A 21,270-nucleotide genomic window follows, 5' to 3' on the forward strand; every position below is an offset into this window, starting at 1 on the left:
AGGCATCGCCACCACAGCCAAACGGCCGAAGCTCGCAACTACAAATCACGTGACGCGCTAGGGATCCCGGAGGCTGACAAATGCGAATTACGTTGCATGTTTGAATGCGGTAGTACGTTTTCTCTCAAATATGATAACACGCTTTTATCATACGTGAACGACGGCGAAAAGAAAACGTAAACTTTGAAAGGCAAATACAAAAATATACTTGGAGGCGCCACAGGCGCCCACTTCAGTTTTGGTTATGTTTCGGCTTAGGCATTTCGTGCGCACTCGGATAGTTTGTTTGAACCTGCAGCGCCTGAATTACGAGCTTGGAGCAGCAGATGCGCCTTGATGATTCCCATTTGAGCATTCGGAGGCACGAGCGAGCGAAATCCGCTACCGCCGACACACTCCTTCGTTCACACTTCTGCGCCAACAAATCGCCGCCGTTGCCACTTCGACTGCGACCTGACCGCTTGACTGCAGCTACGTACGCCACGAAAAGCATACATATGCTAAGTACTGAAGGAAAAACGCATTATCATTCAATTGTTCACTAAATCATGGCACATCTGACCAACATATACTGCGTCAACAAGACCTTCAACGTGCTATTTGCAGGCGTCGTAAACAAAAGGGGCATACTTTCCGCTCATACCGAGGAGAGCGTCGATATATTGCGCTCGTCGCCCGGCGGAAAAAAGGGCCTCGGGTAAAAAGTAAAAACTAAAAGTAACGAAGCACCAGAAATACATTACAAAAGGTTAAAAAAAATCGATTTGTAAAAAAAAAAAAAATGCCAGAAACCGTAAGACTCGAACTCGCTACTGCTTGCTCCGTAACGTTCGGCGCTAAGCGCACGGCTACGCCGCGCCACAAGAACCTCAGAAATATTTCTAGTTTTTATGTCATGGCCCCATTTACAATAAAGTGTTTCTGCTGCCGGTTTAAAAATTACAGCTTCTTGATCATCGGCGCATGCTGCCTGCTCTCACGTCTTGCAACTAATGTTCTGGATGGCTATGCGCACTATGTAGTGCACTGGATCCATTTTAACATGTGGAATTTCACAGCGCTGTCAAATGTAGTGGCGCCGGCACTTCAGTCATGTTCTGCTACCGTGGACGTAATTTTCGCTGAACACGGAGCTGTAGCACAAACCTTGAAGGAAAAAAGTGCGACGAAGCTTCAAAACTGACAAGCGCAGCAGCGAGGACACTATTTTGCTGGTAACTAAATCTTATTTGTATGTAAACATGTCAGGAAGCGTTGCGATGACCGAGGGCTCGGTTTGTTTATACACAGTGCAAGAAGGAGCGCAAAAGCTTCAGAAACATGTAAAGTATTGTGCATTACAAGCGCTCTATGTTTTTTTTTTCTTCCTTTATGGGCCCATCGCTCGGTAAATTACTCTCTTCATCGTTTTATTTATTTCGGCTGAGGCCGTCATTGCGAGTACGCTGTTGCCAAGTTGGCCCTTGAGGGATGCGACGCCGCGGGCCGCGCCGGCTCGCTAGCTATCATGGAGTCTCCGCTTACGTCATAGTGTGCGTCACTCAACTCCAACTACGTAGTTGGAGGCCACAGTTTGAATTCGACCGGCGGAAACAAGAAAAAACCTCAACTTCTTATCGCAATATCTCAGCAATTATTCGATTTTTTGCTGCCGGATATGCGGCGACAGTGTCACCAAATGTAGTTTATTAGATTTTCATACCATCTTTGGCTGTCTTTAGTGTCCCTTTAAGGGAGTTACCGGGATAGTTCCTCTGGATTAGTGTTGCTTTCAATGAATGTAGTTCATTTAGGTAGTCACTATCATCGCTACATATTCTTCTAAGCCGTGTCGGATGTCCTGCAAATATTCCTTGCTTACAATGTCTCGGATTTTGACTCGTAAAACCTAGGTATTGTTGCTTATCCGTTGGCTTTCTGTACAAAGAAGTTTTAAGTTTTCCATTTTCCACTGACATCGTGGTGTCGAGGAAGTCGACTTTTAATTGCGACACTCCATTCGCGCCGACTTACACGAATGTATTCGTGGGAGTTCTAGAATCCCATATACTAAATTCATTTCCGGAAAAGCCACTTATATACCTTCGCTATATTGATGATATTTTCATGATATGGCAGCATGGATCAGAATCACTTCAGTCCTTCGTCTCGCATCTTAATAATCATCACACTAGTATTAAATTCACTTGTCAGTCGTCGCAATTAAAAGTCGACTTTCTCGACACCACGATGTCAGTGGAAAATGGAAAACTTAAAACTTCTTTGTACAGAAAGCCAACGGATAAGCAACAATACCTAGATTTTACGAGTCAAAATCCGAGACATTGTAAGCAAGGAATATTTGCAGGACATCCGACACGGCTTAGAAGAATATGTAGCGATGATAGTGACTACCTAAATGAACTACATTCATTGAAAGCAACACTAATCCAGAGGAACTATCCCGGTAACTCCCTTAAAGGGACACTAAAGACAGCCAAAGATGGTATGAAAATCTAATAAACTACATTTGGTGACACTGTCGCCGCATATCCGGCAGCAAAAAATCGAATAATTGCTGAGATATTGCGATAAGAAGTTGAGGTTTTTTCTTGTTTCCGCCGGTCGAATTCAAACTGTGGCCTCCAACTACGTAGTTGGAGTTGAGTGACGCACACTATGACGTAAGCGGAGACTCCATGATAGCTAGCGAGCCGGCGCGGCCCGCGGCGTCGCATCCCTCAAGGGCCAACTTGGCAACAGCGTACTCGCAATGACGGCCTCAGCCGAAATAAATAAAACGATGAAGAGAGTAATTTACCGAGCGATGGGCCCATAAAGGAAGAAAAAAAAAAACATAGAGCGCTTGTAATGCACAATACTTTACATGTTTCTGAAGCTTTTGCGCTCCTTCTTGCACTGTGTATAAACAAACCGAGCCCTCGGTCATCGCAACGCTTCCTGACATGTTTACATACAAATAAGATTTAGTTACCAGCAAAATAGTGTCCTCGCTGCTGCGCTTGTCAGTTTTGAAGCTTCGTCGCACTTTTTTCCTTCAAGGTTTGTGCTACAGCTCCGTGTTCAGCGAAAATTACGTCCACGGTAGCAGAACATGACTGAAGTGCCGGCGCCACTACATTTGACAGCGCTGTGAAATTCCACATGTTAAAATGGATCCAGTGCACTACATAGTGCGCATAGCCATCCAGAACATTAGTTGCAAGACGTGAGAGCAGGCAGCATGCGCCGATGATCAAGAAGCTGTAATTTTTAAACCGGCAGCAGAAACACTTTATTGTAAATGGGGCCATGACATAAAAACTAGAAATATTTCTGAGGTTCTTGTGGCGCGGCGTAGCCGTGCGCTTAGCGCCGAACGTTACGGAGCAAGCAGTAGCGAGTTCGAGTCTTACGGTTTCTGGCATTTTTTTTTTTTTACAAATCGATTTTTTTTAACCTTTTGTAATGTATTTCTGGTGCTTCGTTACTTTTAGTTTTTACTTTTTACCCGAGGCCCTTTTTTCCGCCGGGCGACGAGCGCAATATATCGACGCTCTCCTCGGTATGAGCGGAAAGTATGCCCCTTTTGTTTACGACGCCTGCAAATAGCACGTTGAAGGTCTTGTTGACGCAGTATATGTTGGTCAGATGTGCCATGATTTAGTGAACAATTGAATGATAATGCGTTTTTCCTTCAGTACTTAGCATATGTATGCTTTTCGTGGCGTACGTAGCTGCAGTCAAGCGGTCAGGTCGCAGTCGAAGTGGCAACGGCGGCGATTTGTTGGCGCAGAAGTGTGAACGAAGGAGTGTGTCGGCGGTAGCGGATTTCGCTCGCTCGTGCCTCCGAATGCTCAAATGGGAATCATCAAGGCGCATCTGCTGCTCCAAGCTCGTAATTCAGGCGCTGCAGGTTCAAACAAACTATCCGAGTGCGCACGAAATGCCTAAGCCGAAACATAACCAAAACTGAAGTGGGCGCCTGTGGCGCCTCCAAGTATATTTTTGTATTTGCCTTTCAAAGTTTACGTTTTCTTTTCGCCGTCGTTCACGTATGATAAAAGCGTGTTATCATATTTGAGAGAAAACGTACTACCGCATTCAAACATGCAACGTAATTCGCATTTGTCAGCCTCCGGGATCCCTAGCGCGTCACGTGATTTGTAGTTGCGAGCTTCGGCCGTTTGGCTGTGGTGGCGATGCCTGTATTTCTGTTATTCTTCTTTACTACCTTATAACAGCTCTGTTTTCAGTAAGAGTGTTTTTTTGTAATCAGGAACTGGCATTCTATCGATGCAAACCCACTTCCTTTCTCTCTTTAGTGTCTCTTTAATATGGCCCTCGAAAGCGCCTTAAGCCGCAACGATGTGGTCACGAAACGACCAAACACCGAACGCCAGCCTTCTTTTGTAACTAGATAATCCAATGCCCTTCCAAACATAAACAATATTCGGTGGAAATACCATTCCATGCTAACGTGTAATGAACGCCTCAGGAAAATATTTCCGGAGGCACCAAGGATAACATACATACGTAACGCAAACCTCAGAGATATTCTAGTACATTCTAAACTCGACAACAAGCATCCAACACAACCACACCCTTGCTCTCGACCTAGACGTGCAGTCATATACAAAAAGACACCACGGTTAAAAGCAATGCAAGCGACTTCACTTTTCCCATAAAATCAGGCTTTAACTGCACATCTTCAAACGTTAGCTACCGTCTGTCATAAACAGCACATCGGAGAGACAGGGCAACCAATGAATACACGGCTTAATGGAGATCGGGCAGACGCAGGCAAAATCTCCCGAATGCAGTTTCCCAGCATTTCAATCAGAAAGACCATAAGTTCGAAGAAATGAAATTATATATTCTCCTGTCAGGCTTTAAATCTGCAAGGGACAGAAAATATAGAGAGGCATATCTAATTCATAAATTTAGAACATTGGAACTAGCAGAAAAATATATCCCTAAAGGAATGTTAGAATCCCTTAAGTATATTCCCTCTGCAACGTAACTATTCGGGAAAAGAACCCCCCATAACGTTAATTGCACAGTTTATTCACACCGCATGGACACTCTATTCCCTTTCGCAATAGCATAACCTGTACAAGTTCCTCTAAACACAATTTCCTCCTTATCACATGCTGCTTGAGTTCGTCCTCGAACGGTTTTTTTTTTTCATGTCAGTGGTGGTTCACTGAGCGGGTATTATCCTGTGACTTTGTAGTTATCCCCTCCCCTAACCTTTGCAGAAAGTTTTAAGGATTGTTCCCCTTAGATATATGCCTTATCAAGGCCTTTTGCAAAGCCTGTCTCTTTGTAAGGTGTATCTGCACCAAACTCCCTTAAGTGGTGACTAATCATCTATCCGGTGTTGTAGTTTTTCCTGGTACTGCCGCTTCTACTTCTTTTGCAGGCCACGGGATCCCTGGTTCGAGGCCGAGAAATACATACTGAAGTTTTTTTTGCACTCCATGACCTACTTTCTTCTCACCCATCCTCCCCTCCCCACTCCTTCACACCTACTTTCTTCTCACCCACTTCCCCCTCCCAAGCTTTTCTTCTTCGGAAGCAAAAGCGTATCTAAACTCCTGCCAGTGATGATGGCTTTGCCCAGACGAAGACAAGTGCACTTGTCGAAACGTTGGCTCGACCTGCGAACTGAGGCGTACCCCATTTACCCTTGTTCAGTACTCCTTTATACCGTGTAAAACATCTTCTTCCTCTCGTTCTACCTTGAATTGGTATTGTATTACATGCCTAATTGTGGACCATATTTTCCTATATGTAACCATGTAACCCTCCCCCACCTATGTAATGCCCGTAAATGGCCTTTATGGTATTTGAATAAAAAAGATAGTGGAGATCACGAATCCGATTGTCAGCGCGCATCGAAATGAGCAGGCTGTCCAAGAGATCTTCGTCATTGACGGAGAGCCGACAGCAGAAGTCCAGCAAGGCGACCAAGTCTTAGTTCACACTCATTACTTGCGACTGCCTCGAACGCTCCGAAATGTTGTTGATGATGGGCACTACTATATAAGTGGGAGCCGACTGCGCAAAAAAGGTTGAAGCCTTGATATGCGCATAAGATGCCACTGTCGCGCCAAGTCACTGGAGATCACGGATACGATTTTCCTCCCACGGCGGAGTGCTCAGGCTGTACAAGGGATGAGTCCTCTGCGCCGCTATCGGCGGAGAGCCAACAGCACAAGTCCAGCAAGGCGACAAATAATGGAGAAAGCAGTAGCCAAAGCCTCAGTTCACACTCATTACTTGCGGCTGCCTGGATCGCTCCGAAATGTTCTGGGAAAGTGCTAGAGACAGGAGGTTTTCGTTGGTCGTAGGCTTGAGCAGTCAAAAGGTCCGGCAGAACTAAAACAGTTTCGAGCAATTCTGCTTGATTTGCTTCGTCACCGGTGGTTGTACTTGACCAGGGGATCGCAGGCGCCTGGTAGGTATCGCGTGCGAGCAAGTGTACCAGCTCCTTACCGGTAATTCCAAGGATATCCAGATCTCCCTCCAGCGTTTAATAGATTGGCATTCAAGCCTCTCGGCGGTCCGTGTGTAGGGGACATGTTTTGTTGGAGAGGGGTGAGGCGGAGATTCGATGGGAGCGGGGTGTTTGGAATATATTGAGGGAATTAGATGGAAGGAATTCTCGCTGGTTGCTAAGTCTGATGAACTCCCGATAGTTGGGCGCTGCTTACGGAGTTAGATGAAGTATGAACTGTGAAGAGACAAACCGGCGGTGTAAATGTTTTGTTTGGAGGCATGCATTGGTAGAAAGGCATTAAGGGTTTTTAGAAGGTTTTTAGTAGACATGGAAGGCGGAATGACGAGTAAATCTGTTTCTGCGCAATCGTAAATAAACCTTGTCTGTTGCTTTACTGCCAATCTCATTATTGTCCTGAACTCAGGGAATGAAGTGCGAAGAATGATTGATGACCTAGACAAGAAAAGTAGAAAGGTAGGCTTGAAACTCGATATGCAGAAGACTAAGGTAATGTTCAACAGCCTCGGAAAGGAACAGCAGTTTACGTTAGGTAGCGAAGTACTGGAAGTAGTAGGCGAATATGTCTACTTAGGACAGGTAGTAACCGCAGATCCGGACCATGAAAGAGAAATAACAAGAAGAATAAGACTGGGATAGAGCGCATTTGGCAAGCACTCGCAGATTATGACTAGCAGCTTACCGGTATCGCTCAAGAGGAACGTATGCAACAGTTGCATCTTACCCGTAGTCACCTATGGGGCTGAAACGTAGAGGCTAACCAAGAGGGTTCTACTTAGGTTGAGGATAACTCAGAGGGCTATGGAACTAAAAATGGTAGGGGTAACATTAAGAGATAGAAAGCGTGCAGAGTGGGTCAGAGAAATAACTCAAATTACTGACATTCTAGTGGAAATTAAGAATAAGAAATGGGCATGGGCAGGACATGTAATGCGAAGAGAGGATAACCGATCGTCGCTTAGGGTAACAAACTGGATTCCAAGGGAAGGAAAGCGTAGCAGGGGGCGGCAGAAATTTAGGTGGGTGGATGAGGTTAAGAAGTTATCAGGGGTGAAGTGGATGCAGCTAGCACAGAACCGGGTTATTTTGAGGAATATGGAAGAGGTCATCGCCCTGCAGTGGCTATAGTCAGGCTGATGATGATGTTGCTTTAAAAGTATCTCATTGAAGAGGAGGGTTACCTGAGTAAAGAGGCTACAACTGAAGCGTCGACTGAATGCTAGCAAACGTCTCACCTACTGGACTGACGAAGAATAAGGCCGCATCGCTGAGATGAGCTGCAGGTTCTTTCCGAAGAGATTGACGTCACAGAAGAGGTGTTCGGCGTAGCCAAGCGCAATTGTAGCGAAAAACATGTGTAATTAGATACAGGGGCAGCCAGATCAGTCTTTCTTGCGCCGCAAACCAGGTGGCGTATTGATAGTAGAAAGGAGTAGCTTTGCCGGAAGCATGTTTGCACCCCCTGCTGTCGTTTGGCGACGCAGCTATCGTCCGCATGTTTCATTGCTGCGCTTAGAAGATTCTCCATTACATGCTTTTGGGTGGCAACTATTTTGTTATGCAGCGCCGCCATTCTTGGAGGTTTCTACATTTCGCGCTTGCATGACCTCATGCCTCGGATCGCAAGTAGATGACAATGGCCAAAATGAATTTTTTACTTTCGCTCGCTCCGGATTACTGTAGAGGAAATCGCAGTGGCCATTTATGCCGTTCTTGTGCTTCGGCGGCTGATTGGTAGCATTGGGAAGCGTCTTTTTTTTTCCTACGAGTGCCAGTGTGCTTTCCTTGTGCTCAAAACGCCTGGATCTTTCAGGTCTCTCTATGACAACAGCATCCAGTCGCTGGCTAATGGATCATTCGCTCCCCTGAACAACATCCAAACACTGTGAGTTTCCTTTTTTATTTATACACCATGTATGTTGTTTTCTTTGAAAGTTTGAAAATGTTAGACGGAAGTAACTCGACTTAGATTTATTTTAGCGCTGGGTCTATATTGGGGACTATGGCGGACAAAGGGGCAAACTATTTGAATTAGTTGGCGAATTAAGTAATTGCGTTAATTTACTTTTGATATTTTAGGGAGACTCGCAGCTCATTGTGCGCGTTACAAGGCTCCACTCTGCTGGGCGTCGACACACGCAGGGTCAGAAAGTACGCATTCGCAGAGCGGACTCGCCGCTGTGTGATCACTGGCCCTGTAACGCCCGCTTTTTTAGCCAACTAATTGAAGCCTTCTACGTCTTACCTGGTGCCCGCCCTACCACCCAATATAGCCTGAACTCACCAAGTTACCCTTTTTCAAAATTCTTGGACCTTGTTGGCTCCAGTAGGCAGTTATGCACAGTGCCAGTCATACTGTGCGGGGACGTGACTCGCCATTGCATGTGATCTCGATGTGGTGCTTCGAGTCGTCGGCATTAATTTGCTGCCCATTTGAGCACAGTAGCGTTCCGTATGTGTGCAGCCACGCCGTCAACTGTGGCAGTGGTCAGCCCGCTCATTTCTCGAATGCGGTTGCTGTTTTGTGTAAGGCAACACATTATTAGTCATCTAGTCCAGACGACGCTCTTTATTAACAGGATAGTTAAGCGGGCGAGTTGGTGATACATCATCCAAAAAACAGCGCGAACAAACGGGGACGACAGGAAGAAACCACAGGAACAAGCGCTGTTGAGACAAGGAAGTTGATTCGTGACCCGAATCCCTTCCCATGCTTGCTCTTTATTACTACGGGGACGAACGCGTCAGATAACAGTAAATAAGCATCAGGACACTATGCAGAACCATCGCTCACTCTGGTTGTTCTTTACAGCCGGCGCATGTATTGTGTTCATGTATCTTTTTTGTAATGCTGTGTAGCGACCATGCAGATGCACTTATTTCAGGCACCTGGCGCGCAACCCGTTCATCTGCGACTGCAACCTGCGCTGGCTGGCTCTGTACCTACACCAGCACCCGGTGGAGACGAGTGGCGCCCGCTGCGAGGGGCCCAAGCGCATGCATCGGCGGCGCCTCTCCATCCTGGGAGATACCAAGTTCAAGTGCAAAGGTGGGCGCCATTTTTAAACCTGAACCGGTACAATGTATCTTTATACAGACAAGCCCAACACTCATTTTGATAACGCGGGCAATGTTAAGCTCAACATGAGGCACAATTGCCTGACGGACGTTATGCAAATGTGCCTCATATAAAACAAACAACTATGACAGCGAACGACTCCGCATTTGAAAAGCACCCCACAGCGAAGACCCGAAAACATCAGACAGCAGCCGCGATTTAAGACTGCCGCAGCTAGGGCTACGTTTGTATGTTATGGACAAAGCCCGATTGGCGTGGCACGAGAGCAGCGGTGAAAGGGGAAACACTATCCGTCATGAAACAAGTTTGGTACCACTCACCTTGGTTGCTCCACCTTTCACGACATGTTCTGTCCGCACGCAGTGCTGCTCGCGGCATCTTTGCGAATTTGACGACAATTAGAGATGGGACTGCAAAGGTCTTAGGCGTGGGCTGATGATGATGACTGTAGGATATTTTAGGGGAGGAGATACTGGTCGCCATGTTGGACATCATAGTGGCATCACACTTGGCGACGATGGCAGTGGGAAAAGGTTGTAGGGAGGGGAAGACGACGGGGAGGGCGTAGCGGTATTATCGGAATTTAGTCGCCACTTAGACGCTCACGACCCTATAGGCCTGCTCCCACCGACCCCTTCACCTCCCTGCACCACTCCCCTGGTCACCAAGAGTGATGCAGGACGTACGTCTCCAGAAATAATGAATAACCATTTCCAGAAAGTTCAAGAGCAGCCGGTGTTCGTAATGTCGGTTCCAAGTCTGAAAGAGCAGTTCTACTTTAGCATCGGCAGGGCGACTAAGATTTCGATATCCAGTCTGAAGCTGGTTACTGGTAGAAGCTGAGCATGTGTCACGAAATTGGCCCACATTATTGTTAAGCTGAAGCAAACTCACGAGCGGCGTGGCGTAGACGCTTCGGGAACATTGCAGAAATATCTCCTTTCCACGCACTGAGAGCACGTCGCCTTGCTCGATCTGAGTGTCACCTTACCCAGATCACCAGGAGGTGGCGGCGATTGCTCGGCGGAGAAGCGACCAGTTGTCTCCAAAAAATTCCGCCGTGCCTGACCAATGACGGCGCGTCTCGGTTGCAAAGACACATGTACTGCGAAAATTAAGTGCATGTGCGTGCGTGCCTTTGCGCATTGTAACAGGCAGGCGTGGCGCGCTCTATAAATTGAGATCGCGTCGCTTCGCGAAACTAGCGAGTGTTGCAGTCGACAGCAAGTGCTACTGCTTGGCTCCCGGGATCAACCCGCTGTTCGGCAAGCATCTGCGATGCAGCGGCGTCGTTCTGCGAGACGGCCACAGCGTGACCCTCCAGATATGCATGCGACAGTGTCTGGTGTACAGTTTTGTATTTATTTGGTCTGACTCTCACATGTTCTGTTTTAGCGTCTTTAGTTACAAGCTTCGCCTTGCTTTTTGCAAACCCTGTCTTTGTATTCTAAGAAAAGTGTCAATTCCCCTCTATCGTCTCTGCTGTATGTCTGTTTTGTCCGTTAACTCTGGCTCCGACCCTTACTCTGGCTTGAACGGGTGAAAGCTGGGCATCAAACGGCCACCCCTTCTGTCACTGCAAGGTAGTTGACTTCCGGCTGAGCTTGCACGCCAGTCGAGGGCATCTCCTTTGCGACCGGAACAGTTACACCTCCCTTCAACACACACTCGTTCTAAGGGTGTCTGAGAGTGTGCGCATCAACGAGTGGCACATCATTAATAACTATAGTTAATAACGGGAGACAGTTATTCTGGCGCCCGGGACAGGCAAGTCCAGAGAGCTGAGAACGAGTTGAAAGGGTTTACGAAGAGGTAGTGAACAGTGTAGCAGCAGGGCGATAAGGAGAGGTGCCGCGCAGGAGTGGTTGTGTTGAGCCCAGTGAGTATTGCTGTGTGTTAGCGTTTGGGCGGTTCAGACTGAGAATGAATATCAAGGAGATGATTGAGTTGGGCCTACAAAAAGGCCTAAGAGGAGAACTGCGAGAATGGGTGGACCGAAAAGGAAGAGGTTACAGAAGAGAGAGGTAAAGAAAAAAGAAATAATGACAGAGGAATCAGGCAGAGAGGCGACGAGAACAGAGCAAGAAAAAAATGACGGAGGAAGAAAGCAAAGAGAGGCTACAAGAAAACAGAGTGAAAGAATTGCAGAGGCAGCAAGCAGAGGCGGAGAGGCAACGAGAGGAAAGAGGGAGAGAATGTAACAAATGTACATTAGAGGAAAGTTATTTTCAAAGGGTATATGATATTATTCAGAAGCTGGCTCAGTTTCAGCGCTTGAGGGGAATCACCGAGTCTGTGGAGGGAATTCATGTCTATATAGGTGGGAGAGTGTACTGACTCGCTTGCTGGCAGCCGCAAAAGAGAGTCAGACTAGCTCCAGAGGTCAGAGTAAGGTAGTAGAACAGGCTGTTCCTGCAACAGAAATTTCATAGAGCGCCTTGCTGGAGCTAAGATTTCGAAGGAAAGTGAAAATGGACCCTCTCAAACAACTGGTCTCGCAGAATTTCTGAATGTGGTTGTTGAGTCAGAAGGTTCATCTACGAGTGTTTCGCTTGAGGATGAAGAATGTTCCAATGTGGCTGGAGCTGACGACAGTATTGCCCTTGAAATTGAAGAAATCGTTCCAAGAGACGGCTCGACTACCAAGGAGGTTCTCTGCGCTGAGGAAGATGAGGAACCTTTTTCTCAGAGAAGGATGACAGTGCAGAAATTAGACTTATGGAGTCGGTAACGGAGGACAGAGATGAATGCACTGCTAGTGAAAATCTGATTCAAAAAGTTGAGAAAGAAGGGTTTATTAAAAGTGAGTACGATGTGTCTCCAGCGAGTAATGAGTCCTGCCCTAAGGGACAAGCAGTCGGCGAGGCCAAGGAAAGCATTGGGGATTGTACTTCGTCTTTTGTTTAAATTTTTACTTGATAATCACATAAATTAGTAATGTAATGTGTTTAGGCGAAATATAAATAAACACAAAGTAGAAGGAAAAACAACGTGCCGATGGTGGGAACCGAACCCACGACGTCCGAATATCGCGTCCGGTGCTCTTCCAACTGAGCTACATCGGCCGCTGTCCCCCCTGCTACTTTCTTGGGTATTAATGTTGTCTGTATACGAACCTTGAGAGTGTTCACCAGCGCCACCCTCAACTATAGCGGTGGACGTGGAACGTCCTGTGTTATCGCATGGCCTCCGAGATCACCCTCGCGCGCGTTTCTCTCCGGCCGTTCTAATCGGCGCGCGCTCCAGCCAAATGTTGTAAGTTTGTCAGTTCCTCCAGGCGCCAACAGACGGCAGTGCGCGCCTATGCGTCGTAAAGTCCCTCGATAATTTGAAAGTAGCGACACTCTCCTCCACTCTGGCACTTTACTCCTCGAATATCCTCGCCCGCCGCCTGCGCGCGCTGCACACGGCACGCTTTTTTGGGCAGCGCTCCTTCGCCGTCCGGCAAATTGGCTGGCACGCGCGCGCGCTCTTAAGTTTGCGTTTTTTCCACGCTCTGTTATCGAATAAAGACACGAATAAGACATGCGACTTGCTTGACTGTACCGCGAGCCACATAAATTAGCGTCTCGTACGCGCAATGAAAGTGCAAATTACGAGCGCTTGCCGCATGAACAAAAACCGCTTGCTGCATACACCTCACATTACTTTTGACTTTTCATTACCGTGTGTCTCAACCAGTCATAGCATATTAAGCATAATATTTACTATATATTTGAACATTCCTGAATATTCTCAGCATACCGATGCTGAGTTAAATGTATTTTCACCTCAAACTAATTTTAGCGGAAGTAAAGTTTATGCAGTTGTTAACGAGCGGAGTTTCATTAATGCGATGGTTGCTATCAAGAGGCTGGAACAAATGCTTTGATGGTCATCCTAAAATTTTTCAATAAGGTTTAGACTGAGTTTGGTACCGCGCAGTGCACATGCAGCTGCTTAGTTGTTTTCGTAGTTAAAAATTCTGGCGGGTGCTTGAAAACGATCGAATATCAACTTTTTTCTGTTAAGAATGAAACGGATCTAGCTCCTGCTGTCGGCAGCCTTGAATTGACGTCGAGCCGAAACCGAGAGCCAAGATCAGGACACCGATTTCCCGTCGTCCGTACCCCAAAATTTGGCCCCGTCGACCACCGATACTTCACCTTGTCGGAAGTTCATCCACATTGGTGTCAACTCTAATTTTAGTATGACCAATATTTTTTTCCTTTGCTTTGACTAGACTAAAGAAACGTGACCCACAACGCTTTCAACTCTTTAGTGGCAAAATGTGGAAGAAGTACAGGCCTTCTGTTGATAACTGCGACAGGGTGCGCACGTACAAAATACTCCTATGTCAACTAAAGACCAAACAGCATTGTTTTCTTTGTACACACTAGACCTCTCGGGTCCAAGGCCGACGGCTACTCTACGCTACGAAAATGGACGTGACGCCCGCGAACTAGGCAAATAATTAAGGAGGCCCACCTAAATTTGGAAGTCAAGACTGAGTTGGCCATGCGCAAATTAGGTTATAGACACCGATTTCCGGTCAGACTCGGACAAATTTTGGGGATTCAGAGGGCCACATTTCGGGGGTGGCCCTCCTAGATTGGTAGATTACCACTGAATTTCCCATACTCAAATAGGTCGGACACCAATTTTGGTCAAATTGGGGCGAAGACAAATTTCGGGGGTCCAGAGAGCTAAATTTTGGGAATAGGCCACCTAGGTTTGGAGGCCACCACTCAATTCGCCATACGCAAATTAGGTTGGACCAATTTTGGTCAGATCGGACGAGGTCAAACTTCGGGGGTCCAGAGAGCTAAATTTTGGCAATGGCCCACCTAGGTTTGGAGGTAATCCCTGAATTCGCACTACGCAAATGAGGTTGGTCATTAATTTTGCCACCTTTTGAAGTGGTCAAATTTAAGGGGTTTCTGGGGCTACATTCTGAGGGAGGCCCACCGAAATTTGGACGTAACCAGTAAATATTCAAATTAGGTTGAACATCAGTTTTCGCCAGATCAGGACGAGGTCTAATTTCGAGGGTCTAAAGAGACAAAATTCTGATGATATACACTCTGTGGACAAGTTCTGCGAAAGAGTCCTCTACACGCTCCTGCGACATAAACCTATTAATGAATTAACAATCTTCCTCATTGCACGCGTTAGCGCTGAAAAGCGAGACCTTTAGTTCAGAAATTAAAGCGGCTATTGTATGCGCATTGTATGCATCAGCTGTCGCTATTATATTGCACGTTGAGCGGAACCATGAAGTCAAAACAATAACGCGCATAACGGCGCAAAATGATCAGTGAATCAAGTGAGATTATCAGCTTTGTGATGCGCTTGCAAGCAGTTCCATGTCGCTTGGAACAAATGCACAGTACGTCGCAGAGGCAGCAGAGGTGACTAGTCTTCGTCGGGGTGAAGTGCTTGCGGCCGATGTTGTTGAACCACTTATTTATTCGAATGGTGGCCTTCTTTCCGCTCGGAATTGCGAAAAGAATGAAGCCTTTTTCACGACAGCTTGTGCAAATAAATATGCAGCCGCTCGGTATAGCGCTGCATTAAAACAGCGCGAAGTGCAAGCACGAAATGCTAGGGAGCTCGCTCCTACAAACAGCGGCTGCCTTAAAAATGGCGCCGGCTAAAAATGAAAACACAAAAAGAGCGAACTTTTCGCGCGCTTTTCCCGGCGACGGCCCGCGGAGCCAATCACCGTTGAGAAGAGCGCCGATGGGAGAGTTGAGAGAGGAGGATCTGCGAGGGGGCGCGGAGCGGCGGCAAAGTTCACAGAAAGTCGCTACTTTCGTTTTATCAAGGGATTTTAATGCGTCGATGCATCGTCCAGCCCGCTCGGGGTGTATCTCCGCTGGCGGTTCTCTCATTTTTTTTGCGCGTGTACATTGACGAAAAATTTGTTACGAGCGTGTCACGTAGCCTTTCATTTTTAGCTGGTTTTCCAGCAAAGACTGACCGCAAAGTGTGTCCGAAATGTTTCACAATTTAAGTGTTGTGTTTACTACCGAAGCGGAGTGTTGATGTTCTTGCTGCGTTCACATAATGCGTTCCGTTCTACTTAGAATTTACGCATTGTGCTCGTGTAGATAGTCTTCTTAGCTTGTGAAACAGTTACTCGTCAAGACTACCACGTGTAGGTGGTAGTCTTTGAGTGCCTAACGGTCACTCGTGTAGCCGGCATCAATTAACGTTACGAGCGTATGCTCGAGTGGTCAAAGGCATGCATGTTTCTCAGCTGCAAGGTCTTGTTGCAGTTTGGTGAACTGATGAGACATTCGTTTTCCTCCCCATTTTTAATCCTAAGGCTTCTGCGCTTGCTTGCAAATATAACAAATTCCAGTGGAGCGTACATCGCTACAGTCCATGTGTAGCGTTCATATCGATAGCTTATGTTGCTTACTTCGAGAGGTGCTCTAGCTTTGTGCACTAAGAAAGGACCATGCCACTCAAGCAACGAAGATAATCATAGAAACGTTGCTTAGGCCACAGCTAATCAACGCAGGAAAAATAGTAATTGATCAAGGAGCTTACCAGAAAAAAAAAAAACCTGCTGAGCAAGATAGGAGCTGCGTGTTTAGTCTGGCGAGTTTTATCTTTGCGATAGAAAACTACGCAATTAGTCATCATATGTTGTGATTGAACTTCGTAAATAACGAAATGTTTGTGTGTACTTCTTGATTGTGCTTGTCTATATTGTTTTTCTCTTTGTCCACCTCATGAGTTTTGTAAATAAAGAAATATGTACGTCTTTTTTAAATTCTCACAGTGTTTGCCTCGTAATTTTGTTCGGAAAGTGGCTAGTATCATTACAACCGGCGGATGTTTAGTGCCAAAAATGTTCTAATAAATTTCGCATATCATTGAAAGTTAATGAAAAATTGCTAACTAGTATGGCAGGCGTGTATGATCGTGCCATTCTATAGTCTAATCATAATTCATTTGAATTAACCCATTTGCTCGGCTTGGCCCTCTGCGTGTAAGGCATAGGAGTAAAAATTAAAAATAAAATCACTGCACCCAGTCTCTAGCATATGCAAACAAGTTAAAACAAGAAATAAGCTGAAACTCGCGTGATAATTGCGCACATTTATGCTATGGCGGGCCGCGTAGTTTACAAACGAGGTAATAGCTTCTCCTCACTTTCGATCGTATAAGCTGATCCGTTTTTATCGGGATCACTTCCGAAAACCTCGCATATACTCATATGAAGGCAGAAGTGCCTGAACGTGTCTCGATTACCCTTCACTTTTATCGAACTTTTTTTATTATTACGCAAGCTTGCCATAAGGCATGTTGTAAAAACACGTGTAAATTGTTTTCGGTAAGGACTCTATCGAACGTGCTTGTTTACGATCTTCCAAGGTTGCTTTAAAAACCTGCGAGAAATAAAAATAGCTATCGTGACATGCATCTAAGTAAGCAATAATCATGTGGCTGTGGCGGAACCATTTAGAGAATTGCATTCGTGCGATGGATGTTTATGTAAGTCGCCGCACTCGTAAATACTGTATTTAGCCAGTTAACGAACTCGCAAATGTACGGCGTGTATATACACACTGCCAAAAAAAAAAAAAGACGCGGAACCGCAGCAGAGAGCGCCAGAGCACGCATGCATGCTTCGGACAGGTATGCAGCTTCGGGTAGTCGCTGCCTAACTTTGCGCAGGTGGGCCTTAATATTATTAGTACTTTAACGATAGCGAAATTATTGGCTGCTCTCTTGCCCGTGGCATTTTAAAGCTGGCAGCTCGAATGTGGTACGAGCGCAAGCTGAGAAAACTCGTGTTTTATAGTTGGCGCCAAGCTGCGGCGGAACACTTGATGCATAGGTGGCGAGCGCCGCGGTGCGGCGAAAGACGCTGCCACGCCCCTTTTCCAACTTACGCTCTCTCCGGCCGATTGGAACGGCCGGGGAGAAACGTGCGCGCGGAGATGATATCGGAGGCCATGGTTATCGCCAGCGTCACGTAGAACGTGATCAAGAGCGAGGGCGAAAGCTGTGCTAGAACCTTCTTACGCTACCTATGGCTTCAAGACTGCCAGAACCGAGACCCCCGTAAGCTACAAGCAGATCAATTAAGGGGAAATGAGGGTGCTCGTTATAATACATGAAGGAAAGAAGCCAACAGTCTGCGAGGCCAAGGAAAGCATTGGGGATTGTACTTTGTCTTTTTTTCAATTTTTACTTGATAATCACATAAATTAGTAATGTAATGTGTTTAGGGGAAAGATAAATAAACAAAAAGTAGAAGGAAAAACAACGTGCCGATGCTGGGAACCGAACCCACGACCTCCGAATATCACGTCCGGTGCTCTTCCAACTGAGCTACATCGGCCGCTGTCCCCCTGCTACTTTCTTGGGTATAATGTTGTCTGTATACGAACCTTGAGAGTGTTCACCAGCGCCACCCTCAACTATAGCGGTGAACGTGGAACGTCCTGTGTTACCGCCAGCGTCACTTAGAACGTGATCAAGAGCGAGGGCAAAAGCTGTGCTAGAACCCTCTTACGCTACCTATGGCTTCAAGACTGCCAGAACCGATTCCCGTAAGCTACAAGAACATAAATGAAGGGGAAATGAGGGGAAATGAGGAGAGCAGGTGCATTCGCCTGCTCTCCCACTCGAATTCGCCATAAGAAACCACAAAGTCTAGGTCGTGTCCAGAGTTGTCCGATGCCCAGGCTTCCCCTCAGTGCGGCGATTCCATGCGGAGCATCACCGGGGCTTGTAAAAAGGTGTAATGCTCTCGCCACCACCCCTTTGGCTCCAGCCCTAGACGGCTGCAGGAGCCGCGCGAACCGTGGCTAGAAGCCCGATCATAGCATCTCATCCGCCGTGTGAAGAGGTCTCGAAAGGGGCCAGATCTCCTCGGTGTCTCTTGAAGGGGCCGTATCAACTGGGCTGGTCTCCGGTTTTGTCCAGAAGGGGGATGTCTGCAGGCTGCAGGCCGAAGGTCTCGGGAGGGCATTAGTGATGATGTCTGCACAGTACCCCCACTCCGGCAAGGCAAAAGCATCGCCTGCTCCGGAGGTATGCCAGGCAACTAAACAATAAATTTTGAACTAGGCTACAAGAATGATAAAGTCGCTTCCTCCTGTTATATGCCGCAACGTTAAAAAATATATACCATAAATTACCATAAATGCGTACGCACAGCTGATATGCTTCCCCTCTACCATGTTAGAGCGCTTTCAAGCGCCCTGTCCTGGGTCGCGGCCTGCCTCTTAGAGATTTCCTTTCGCAACGGAGCGGTGTGTCTTCGTTTGCTGGCTGGTAGGTTGCTCCCGCGCGCTCATTTAGCTCGTTTTTTTTCGCCATTCGTTCACTGGCAGGACATCTCAGAACTCGGAAGAGTGTCATCGCTGGCCTGTTCAGCTGCTATCGCATCCCTGTCTACCCTCGTTAATTCGGGGAAGCCGTCCGATTGGGAAGGATTCCTCACTCGATTAACTCAGCTGGGCTGAAGAAAATAGCTGTCGCCGCGTCTTCCTGAGCATTTCTTTCGCATGGAGCATGCTCTTCAGCTTCAACTAATGTTTCGACTGGTCCGCGATTTCGCGGGCTTCTCAACGCGTAATGGCGTGTAAAGAGGGGCATTCGTAGCTCAGTCCCTCTTCTCTGGCTGAGCCTCTGAATGGTTAGAAAAGAGGTATGGCAACGGCCCCGACAAGGCGACCGTCACAGCCGCTTCTGTATGCAGTAGGCCAAATGAACTCTCAATTGTGACTCGTGCGACCGGCAGACAAACGCTGTGTTCCTGATCCACCTCTTATCCACACGCATTCGCCGGCGAAATCCTCCATTTCCGAGTATCCTCCTCTTTGGGTTTGCGCTCTGGCTACTGGCAGGTGCCGATGGCTGACGATGACCGCTCGAAAATTGCTTTTATAATACCTGACGGCTTATACGAGTTCAACGTTATGCCCTTTGGCCTTTGCAATGCGCCGGTTACTGTCGAGCGCCTGATGGACACTGTTCTTCGTGGACTCAAGTGGCAGACCTGTCTTTGTTATCTGGATGACATCGTAGTTTATTCTGCCGACTTTTCTTCTCACCTTCTCCGCCTAAAGCATGTCCTCACCTGTCTCGCCGACGCTGGGCTTTAGTTGAATTTGAAGAAGTGCCAGTTTGCAATTTTGAGGCCACGTAGTTTCTAACGACGGCATTCTTCCCGACCCCCCCCAAACTTCGCGCAGTTGCAGAGTTTCCGAAACCAACCTCCCTGAAGCATCTCCGGAGCTTTATCGGCCTCTGCTCCTACTTTCGACGTTTCATCTTGAACTTCGCCTCTATCATCGCTCCTCTGACCCAGCTCCTTGCCAGCAGCTCCGACCTCTCCACCTTCGACACTTTACGCCGCCTTTTGGTTTCGCCTCCCATTCTACGCCACTTTGATCTGACTGCGCCTACGGAGATCCACACTGATGCCAGCGGTATCGGGCTTTGTGCCGTCCTTACCCAACGTAAGCCTGGTTTCAGTGAGTATGTTGTGTCATAAGCTAGCCGAACATTGACGAAAGCAGAATCTAATTATTCAGTAACAGAAAGAGAATGTTTGGACATTATTTGGGCCATCGGAAAATTTCGTCTGCATGTGTATGGCCGACCGTTTTATATCGTGACCGATCACCACGCTTTGTGCTGGCTGGCCTCTCTGAAAGACCCGTCCGGTCGCCTTGCTCGCTGGGCTCTCCGTCTCCAGGAGTATGACATCCATGTCATTTATCGATCAGGTCTGAAGCATACGGACGCGGATGCTCTTTCCCGCTCGCCATTGCCTAGTGATACCTCGTCTGACCACGTCTGGGCTTCATCATCATCATCAGCAGCAGCATGACTATACCCACTGCAGGGTGAAGGCCTCTCCCATATTTCTCCAATTAACCCGGTTCTGTGCTAGCTGCATACACTTGACCCCTGCGAACTTCTTAACCTCATCCGCCCACCTAACGTTCTGCCGCCCCCTGCTACGTTTTCCTTCCCTTGGAATCCAGTTTGTTACCCTAAGCGACCATCGGTTATCCTCTCTTCACACTACATGTCCTGCCCATGCCCAATTATTCTTCTTAATTTCCACTAGAATGTCAGTAACTTGAGTTATTTCTCTGACCCACTCTGCACGCTTCCTATCTCTTAATGTTACCCCTACCATTTTTCGTTCCATAGCCCTCTGTGCCCACGTCTGTGCATACGAGTTATCAACTCTTGCCACTGTCGACATGGTTACCGAGCAGTGGACTGACCCGTGGACCAGTGCACTTTTGCATTTTTTTTTTCAAGTCCTACTCCCGGTCATTCATCCAAAGCGCTCGTCCGGCAAGCCCACCACTTCTCCATTGGTGACGGTCTTCTCTATCGCAGCAATTATTTGCTTGATGGACGGATGTGGCTTCTAGTCTTCCCGCGTCATCTCCGCGCCGACAATTGTGCTGCGTACCATGATGACCCACAGTCTGCCCACGGTGGCGTATTGAAAACCTACACGCGCCTACGTCTGCGATTTTATTGGCGTGAAATGCACCGCTTTGTACAACATTTTTTGCGCGCTTGCGAATCTTGTCAACGCCGAAAACCTCCTCAGAAGTCCCCTGTTTCGTTGCAGCCGTTACTCTGTTCTGCTCGTCCGTTTGACCGCGTTGGCATAGATCTCTATGGCCCTCTTCCTACTACTTCCACTGGAAAC

The 21,270-nt window shown here is 47.3% G+C and overlaps 1 protein-coding gene and 1 non-coding gene across 2 annotated transcripts in view; one reads left to right on the forward strand and one right to left on the reverse strand.

Annotated features, from left to right (window-relative positions):
- The window catches only part of sli (slit guidance ligand), a 793,209-nt gene that overhangs the window by 537,924 nt on the left and 234,015 nt on the right, over positions 1-21,270 (forward strand). Inside the window, exons 14-15 of the mRNA XM_084583167.1 lie at positions 8,316-8,387; positions 9,388-9,551. Coding sequence (XP_084439293.1) covers positions 8,316-8,387; positions 9,388-9,551 — 236 coding nt within the window. The remainder of the gene's footprint in view (positions 1-8,315; positions 8,388-9,387; positions 9,552-21,270) is intronic.
- On the reverse strand, positions 17,850-17,922 carry TRNAS-UGA (transfer RNA serine (anticodon UGA)). The gene has a single exon. It is a non-coding gene; the product is annotated as a tRNA-Ser (tRNA).

The sequence above is a fragment of the Amblyomma maculatum genome, chromosome 1, assembly GCF_055883805.1.
Source record: "Amblyomma maculatum isolate TAMU_Amacu chromosome 1, ASM5588380v1, whole genome shotgun sequence".
Lineage (NCBI taxonomy): Eukaryota > Metazoa > Arthropoda > Arachnida > Ixodida > Ixodidae > Amblyomma > Amblyomma maculatum.